Genomic DNA, 8851 nt, shown 5'->3' on the forward strand with positions numbered 1-8851 from the left:
TCTCTGCTTCAGGGAGATGGCTGTGTGTGAGTGTTGGCTATGGAACAAACCCAGGTAAAAGTGGCAGGAGAGGTCAGACTCCACAGAGACCTTCGGACCTCCACACGTGCACCAGGGCATCCACACACCACACAAGAATAATTTTTTAAAACAAGTGGTATCTCAGTATTGTAAACAGTTCCCTGAAAACCCAAAGGAAGCGTGGTATCTCTAGATACCAGAGTAGGTATGTAGAGAATTAAACACACACTTCAGGTTTTTAAGATAATTTGACTAGTATCTAAGGTGTAGTATCCCACCATGGATGTAAGTAACAGGGTAGAGAGCAGCTAAATTCTGCTGGGCATAATGGCCACTCGGGGGCAGAGACGGACAGCTCTCTGAGTTTGAAGAGTGAGTTCTAGGACAGCCAGAGCTACAGAGAGAAACTCTGTCCTGAAAGATCAAGGGGAGTGGTGGCGCAAAAATAAAAACAGAGCTGAAATTCAAGGTTCGGTCTTGAAAGCAGTCGTGGCTGGCATAAAGGACTCGGTTTGGAGCCGGAAGACCTAGGACAGAGGACATTGAGCAGTGACAGAGGAAGTACCATGTACTGGAGCTGTATCCTGTGTCCATCACAAACCAAACATTATCAACCTAGGAAGACCCACACAGGGCAGAAGCCATGCTTCACATCTCAGTGGCCCCAGAACACCAGAAAAGTTGCAGATAAAAGTCATGGGGGGTGGAGGGGATGGGTGCCAGCAGACTGAAGGCATAGAAGTCCAGGCTGCTAAGAGCAGCTTGCACTTTCTGGACCAGTAAGCTTGTTATCCTCTCAGGAAAACTCTGGACTGGATTATTCAGCAGGGAACTTTGAATGCTATTGGAAAACAACCCCAGAAGACGGAGTCAGGCTTCTAAGTGCTTGCATGTCTGGTGAGATGAGAGACATGCTGTGTCCTTGCCTAAGTAGCATTCAGCCAGACATCTTGGGTATGCTCTGGACATTGGTATAAGTAAGACGGAACTGTTCAGAGAGTGAACAGGAGTGTGATAGGAAGGCTGGATTTACTTATCATTGGTTGGATGAGCATACTCAAAAAGCAGTGTTGTGAATATGTCTGCCCAGCCCAGGTCTGTTCTCAATTTAATCAATGACTGGACTGAAAATATCGATAGCAAGTTGATCGTTTATGTTGATGATGTGAAGTCTGGAAGGAATGTGGAGATGATGGGTGCCAGTGGGCTTCAGAATCCTCCACACTAGCTGCAGCTTTAGCCAGAGAGCAGGGAAGTCTGTCCTGTCACATCATCCACACTGCACACTGGACAGGACAGGAGAGGGGAGCTGAGTAAGATTTCACTGACAGGGCTGCAGAAGTGGCTCGGTGGTTAAGAGCACCGACTGCTTTTCTAGGGGTTCTGAGTTCAATTCCTAGCAACCACATGGTGGCTCACTACCATTTGTAATGAGATCTGATACTCTTCTGGTGTGTCTGAAGACAGCAACAGTGTATTCATACATATAAGTAAATAAATCTTTAAAAAAATATTTCACTGACAGAGTGCTGTATGAGTTGGTAGTAAGATGAGGTTACAAAGAGATGATTTGATGACAGTTTTAATAAAAATAAACTGCCCCAGACAAGAGTGGTCACAGAGCCTCTGCGATCTGCTCTGCTTAGAGCACATACTGTATTTATTTCCACACATGCCACTTCACTTCCGGACATGACACTCTAACTTTGATGAGCTCAAATGCATCCAGGGGAGGGTGGCTTGAACGGATGGAGGACTTCAGAACCTTGTCAAGAATGTAGTTGAAAGTTGGGGCCATGTAGCCAAGAAAGAAAGGCTGTTGATAGGATGCAAAAGCCTGCCAGGGAGAGCATGATTCAACCGCTGAGCTGGTTAAAGGCCACTGGATTGAGATTTACAGGGAGGCAGAGTGCAAGGTGACTTGGCCACTATCCCCCTCCGGGCACTGAGAGCCTTGAGGGGTTCTCTTTGCCTTTAATTTGGTCTTCCCAGCATTTAATCCTGGTCTACCTATTAAGACCTTTGCTCAGCAGGGAACTGAACTGGCCAGAGGCAGCTGAGTCCTAGGTCCAGGATAAGAGCAAACAAGTTTCTATTAGCCGTCAGAGCCATCACCAGCCTTTCAGGCGGGTCCAAGAAGCCCTGCAGCACACCATGCACTGTTAGATGCCTCATCAGACACATCTTGTTTAAGTACGATGGTAACCCTATGATTACTTATTTCTATCTAGGGGATACTCCAGTTTAGGGAAACAGTTCAGCCCTATAAATCACATGATGCTACACACCTGGAATCCCAGCGCTCCAGAAGTTCAGTCAGGAGGAGAGCTAACTATATGTGTTCAAGACCAGCCTGGGACTTCAAGGGGTGGGATGCTAGGATGATGCCTCAACAGATAATAGCACTTGCCACAGAGCCTGATGGCCTGAGTTTGGTCCCAGGGCTCCACATGGTAGAAGAGTGATAGGTTATTTCTCTGCTGCTGGTGAAGTGAGCCAATTCAAGCCAGATTAGATTATATTAAAAGCAGGTTTATTGGGAAGCTGCTCTTGGGCAAGTTTGCTGGCCCCAAAGATTGAGGCCAGGGGAGTCACATTGGGGGGAAAGGGGACCTAGGGGGAAGAGAAAGAAAAGGGGTGCACTCACAAGAGAGATGAGAAGGAGAAGAGAGAGACCAAAATGTCTGGGTTATATAGGGAAGAGCCTCTGGGGGAAAGGCAGCCCAGCCCCTGGGCTGGAAAGTTCAGGGTTGGAGGTAGGATATGCCTGGTAGGAACTGAGGGATGCTGGGAGAACCTGAAGGCCAGGTCTGCTTTAGTATGTAAAACTTGGTCCCTTGTCTATGCATGCTGCCATATGTGTGTGCACGTGCATACACACAATAGATAAATATCATAAAATTAAAAAAGAAACGACCAATCTGGGCTACATGGTAAAACTTTGTCTCAAAAAAAAAAAAAAAAAAGGTCATTGCCAAGGTCACTTAGAATGTGAGCCTATGCTGTGCCTCCTAGAGCGCACTCATGGTCCCATGTCCCCTAGGCCTTCCCAGTGGCTGTGGGTCATGACTTTTCCCAGAAGCCCCTCTCCTTCCCAGCCCCCAGCCCCAATAGCTCTGCCTTCTTTCACTATGGAGAAAGCACAGCTGAAAAACTAGGCCATGCTGCCTAGCACACTACTTATTTTTTTATGACTAAGATTAAGCTGACAACCATGCAAACCTGTGTCGGCTGCAGATTTAATACCTCGCCCAGCCCACACAAATAATTCATGCTTCTGCATCGATGTCCAGAAAAAACAAATCAGCAAAAAGCTGGGCTCCAGCGTGTGTGAAGCAGCCGCCTGCCCATTGAAGCTGCATGCCGGGAGTGCCCAGGCTCCAGGAGTGCAGATCTAGCATTTTGAGATTTTTTTTTTCTTAAAAGATTAAAGTATGTTTTCTCAGATGATTGAAGGTTGGTGGGAGGTGTAAATGTGGGCACTTGTCACATTAATTCCTCAGATGATTAAGCTCTTTGCCGCTTCTTTAAAGCTGTTTGCAGTTGGGTTTGATGTCCTCGTTCTGGGTGAGTGTGTGGTGGCAGTTACCAAGGTGACTTTAGCTGACTTTCAACAATTTATTTTTCCCTGCAGCTTGAGACTCTCTAGCCCTGTGTGCTATGTGATTCTTCTCTACCAGCCCCCACCCTACCTCCTGAGTCTATTCATCAGCATTTTTGCCTGGCCCACTGAGGCTGGAATCCTCCAGAAGGTCCCACCCCCAGCAGGCCAGGCCTCAGCCCCAGTGAGCGGCCTGGCGGCATAGAACAGGAGAACCTATTATCAGATAAGAGTCACATCCTGGCTCTGCTGCTCCACTCACTCAGTGGGGTTCAGGGTGGGGCTCAGTAGTAAAGCGGTTGCCTAGCTTACGCAAAGCTCTGAGTTTCAACCCATTATTCCCCAAAATAAAACTCCAGCTATAACCTTGGGTTATCTGTGCTCACTTTATTTATAAAAGGGCTAAGTGAGTTTCCTTGCTTGCTGTGAGGACCCATGGAGTGAACCTGTGCATTTAACAGAAAGCCTGACACACAGGAAGCACTCGACAAACATGGTTCTGTTTCCTGTGTTCTGCTCTTATTTAAGCCCCAGGCTACCCCCCACTCCATGTCACCTCTGAACCCATCAGTAGTGCCTAGATGAAATGTGGAGTTGCCCTCCTTGGCAGGCAGACGGGCGGAGAAGGTGGTTTACAAGCTGGCCTGCCACACTCGCTCTTTGTTTGACCTTGGATATGTTTTCCTTTTGAAAAGGAAAGAGGTAAATTAAACAGGTTGAGTTTCTTTCCCATCTTGAAATACTGTGACCCTCTTGGCCCGTGTTTGTCTCCTTCCCCGTTCTTGTGGAAGTGCCTGCCAAGGGAAAGGCAGTTCCCAAGGCAGCTTTGGGAACCACAGGTGACAGAGGAGTCATCTGGGGCTGGGGCTGGGGCTGGGAGAAGCAGACCAGCAGAGCTGTGCTGCCCAGCACCTGGGGTGAGGGGCCGGCTGAGTCACTGCCTTGCCGCCAATGCTGACCTCAGGCTTGCCCTGGGAGGGATCTGCCTCTCAAGTGCATCATTGCCTATGAGGCCCTGTGCTTGCCCTCCCTTTGTAAGTTAAGGCCTGCTCCGGCGTGACTGTCCAGCTCAGACATCCTGAGTAGCTCCTGCCTGCTGCTTGAATGATTTAAAAACTAAATGAGTGCTCCGTCTGAGCCTGGTATTTTGCTGGACACTTGAAGAATTGTTCTGGGTTTCACAATCCAGACCAGAGTCCCACCTTTTGAATGGAATTCACGGATGGCCCTCTTTTCCTGCTGGGGTAGACTGGAGAAGTCAGTCAGAATAGCTAAATTTGAAACACATAACACTTAGAATGACAGGAGCCCCAGGAGCCCAGCTGTGGGATGAGCTATTGGTGGGGGGCTTAGCTGGAGGGGACCTGAAGGACAATGATAGCTTAGTGTGGCCAAGGTCACTGTCAGAAGGGATCTAATTCAGGGCTTACAAACGCACCACACCACATACACACACATGCACGCACACACATACACACACCACACAACATATACACATTGTTAGCATTTCTTCTAGGCTCCACCCGACAGTTACCTGGCAACAGCTAGGTATGCCTGACTCACTCACTGCTTGCTCCCTCCTCACTCTCTTCCCCTCTTCCCCCCTTTCCCCTCTTTCCCCTCTGTCCCTTCTCTCCCTATTCCCCTCCCGCCTCTACAAGCTCATGGCCAGCCTCTACTCCTTCTCTCTCTCCCTCTCCCTCTCCCTTTCTCTGTCTCTACTATCCCCTCAATTCCCCTGGCCATGCTTTAAGTAAACTCTATTCTATACTATACCCGTCATGTGGCCGGTACCTCAGGGGGAAGGGATGCCTCAGCATGGGCCCTCAGAGGCACCCCTTCCCACCTCACCGTACCGCCCCTCTACCAAACATATTCCTGGTTCTCCCTCTTCTTTTTTACAAAATACAACACACATACCACACCACACATACAAAACATACTACATACACACATATCACACCTCATACACACATACCATGCCACATACACACATACCACGCCAGTGAAGCTCAGCTGAGTGTCACCTAGGCACATGCATCTGACTGACAAGCCTAGCCTTTGCCTCTAAGCAAAGATTGTGTGCCCCCCCCCCTCTCGCTTAAGTTACTGCCTCACCTGGCACTTAAAACCAGGGTCAGCCAGCCTGTCCTTGAGCTGCTATCCCATGACACTTTAGAGAGCTAAGAGCCTCTAGGATTCAAGGCAGGGGTAAAAAAAGGCTCCTTAGAGTAGCTGTTGATCTCATGGGCACAACAAGCAATGTGAACTTTTGTGTTTTGTTGGCCAAAGATGTGGTCTCCAGAATCTGAGTAACTTCAGACCAAATGGCAGACCCACTTCCTCACTGGCTGTGTAGCCTGGCACTCAGCTCAGCCCCTGCATCCCAATGAGCCCACCTCATGAGGCATCAGGGGAGTAGCCAGCCATTGAGAAGTGCTTAGCATCATGCTGGCCCCTGGCTAGTGCTTAGTGAAGGTGACCGTTTCTGTGGTTAACAGGCACCACAGTTGCTGACCAGGAACTTGGCCAGAAAACCCCATTTGCTCATCCCCATGGTTTTCTCCATGTGCTTGCTTCACAGGAGCCGCAAGGACAGCTTGGGCAGTGACAGCTCCACGGCCGTTATCCCCCACGAACTGATCCGCACAAGGCAGCTCGAGAGTGTGCATCTAAAATTTAACCAAGAGTCTGGAGCTCTTATCCCTCTCTGCCTAAGGTGAGCTGGAACAGCACATTCCACATCAGCCCTGCCAGCCTCAGGACCTCCGAGATCCACTTTCCCCAACACCACACAGCTAAAGCCACTTTAACCAAGCAGTTGTCTCTGAGCATTTGATAACTAACCAGTGTCCAGGGCTGGGAGTGGAAGACAAGCACTCAGGCAGCTCTGTCCTGGGCCTGTGTGGGAAACTGGGGACTCTGTCCCAGGCCCTGCAGCTCATTCCCAGAGAGAGATTGTTTTATATCTTCTAACCTAGAGCTGTGACAGCCCCAGTCACATAACAGCCCCCTCCCCATATTGGTCTGTCATCTGAGTTTTGTTTGTTTATTGAGGCAGGGTTTTGCTACGTAGCCCATGCTGGCCTTGAACTCACAGAGAGCCTCTGGTTTTGAGTATTTAGATCAAAAGTGTGCACCCTACACCTGGCTTTCTTATCATCTGCTTCTCTGAGAAGTTTCAAAGTCATAGGCCATGGGGACTAGATGTTGAGAACTCTCATTTGTCGAAGAAGTGTCCTTTAGCTGTGCCCCTTTTGAGAGGTTCAGTGACCAAGAGAGTCTAGGATGGCCCTGCCACTGCATCAGCTGGGTCACGGGTCAGGAGTGACAGCTTAGGCTCTGAACCCCCCCTGCTTGATGCTTCCCCATGCAAGACACTGGCTCTTTACAAAAGCCAGTGACCAGCCCCGCAGACTCCTTGAGGGGCCAGAAGTCCAGCTGTGTCTCTTGCGTTGCTGTGAGAGTCCGCACCCATCCTGTGGACAGAACTCCACTCTGCTCAGAACGCTGCACTAGGCTGAATCTCCTGCAGCTGCCTTCTTCTAAACACTTGAGTTCCAACCTCACTTTGCAAGCTGAGGAAGCAACAAGAATCCTTCTAAACTTGAGGGGACAGTGACTAGGAAGAAGTAATTGCATGGTTTGATCCCTGCCCATGGATCCAAGAGCCAGGACAAGTCAGGGGAGGAGTCAAGAGTTTAGCCAGCCTTAGCCAACTGCCCTGAGCTGCAGGGCAAAGGTGGCAAGTGGTCTGGGTGAGGAGGCCTCCCGGGGCCAGCACCAGATTCCAGCCATTTCCTCCTGCAGCTTTTTTGGCACAGGCTTGGGCTTGGAGCCTGGGGAAGGGTTTGTGTGAAACACACATTTGCTGAGAACACAACGCAAAGCCAATTTTTTTCTCTTTCGATGCTTGGTATCCCTGCCTGTCAGTTGCCATTGGCTGCTGTCCTCCAGTGTCCAGACTAGGGACTAGTGGTGACTTCTTGCAGTGACCCTGCTTGGCTTTAGATTTTTTTGTTTTTGTTTTTGTGTTTTTAAAGATTTGCTTATTGCCTCTAGGATAATTGCTTAAATGTTACAGGAGAACCCAGAACAAAAGGAACATTGTTCAGGGCACTGAAGTATCCCTGGGGGAGAGTCCTTTACTCAGGGCATGACGCTGAGCACACAGTTAACTTCCCTCTCTGGCCTCATTATTCTCACCTTCCTGAGGTTCTTTGAGCTTGGATCTAGCATGAACTAAAGGAAGTTGCCTTCAGTGAAGTGGTGGTGGCAGCCTTTCACTATTGTGCTACAATGAACATGTTTGCTTAAAGTCCCCTGTTAGTGAACAGGTGGGCCATCAGGAGGGCACCAGCCAGGCATTCCATCTCAGGGAACATTGCTCTGTAGCCCCAGCACCTTGGCTAGGGACTGTGTTCTGTACTCAGATCCCCACTGTCTCCATGTTCCCATCCCCAGGGGCCGACTCCTGCATGGCCGGCACTTCACCTACAAGAGTATCTCAGGTGACATGGCCATCACGTTTGTGTCCACGGGAGTGGAAGGCGCCTTTGCCACTGAGGAGCATCCCTATGCAGCTCATGGACCCTGGTTACAAGTGAGAAGCAGCCTTTCTTCCTCCTCCCGCCCTCCCTCTCTCCCTCCCTCCCTCCCTCCCAGGACAGCTCCTATGGCTCCCATGCTGAGCTGTGCTCTGCCTCTTGGATACAGAGGTTGTGAGTCTGGGTGCTGCTGTCCTCACAACTGCAGGGCACTTCCTGGCCATTAGAATGGCCTTCCAGTGACAATGGAAGCCAGGTGTGAGAAGTAGAGAACTCCCCATACTCTGGGAAATCAAGATCAAGAATGGAGGGTGGGGCATGGGTGCTCCTCTCCAGTGACTGGATGGAAACCTCACCGGAATGTATAAGAAGTGAACTAACTCTGTGACTAGAATGGGCAGGTTCCAGTAGCCAGAGCTCCCAACTCACTCCTTTACTCCTGATGGAAACCATTGAACAGAACCTGACGGCTTGTCCAGAGCATTCAGTTCTTCCATTCTCCTGCTTGGAGCAAGGATCACAGCTGATGTCAAGCACAGTATTTGGGGCTAAGGGCTCTTAGCCTCTTTCTAGGGCCTGCACTGCCCAGGTCTCCCAGGGCTCACAGCCTGGTCTGCCATACTCTTTTTTCTTTTCTTTTCTTTTCTTTTTCTTTTTCTTTTTCTTTTCTTTTCTTTTCTTT

The 8851-nt window shown here is 49.6% G+C and overlaps 1 protein-coding gene across 3 annotated transcripts in view; it reads left to right on the plus strand.

Annotated features, from left to right (window-relative positions):
• Positions 1-8851, plus strand: part of Sufu (SUFU negative regulator of hedgehog signaling) — a 92909-nt gene that overhangs the window by 71249 nt on the left and 12809 nt on the right. For all 3 annotated transcript variants that reach the window (XR_004123638.1, XM_031390570.1, XM_031390571.1), the window contains exons 9-10: positions 6207-6341; positions 8087-8225. Coding sequence is in view for 2 of the 3 variants with exons in the window: in XM_031390570.1 (XP_031246430.1) it covers positions 6207-6341; positions 8087-8225 (274 nt within the window). In the remaining variant the exon portion in view is untranslated. The remainder of the gene's footprint in view (positions 1-6206; positions 6342-8086; positions 8226-8851) is intronic.

This window comes from Mastomys coucha, unplaced genomic scaffold, assembly GCF_008632895.1.
Source record: "Mastomys coucha isolate ucsf_1 unplaced genomic scaffold, UCSF_Mcou_1 pScaffold21, whole genome shotgun sequence".
Taxonomy (NCBI): domain Eukaryota; kingdom Metazoa; phylum Chordata; class Mammalia; order Rodentia; family Muridae; genus Mastomys; species Mastomys coucha.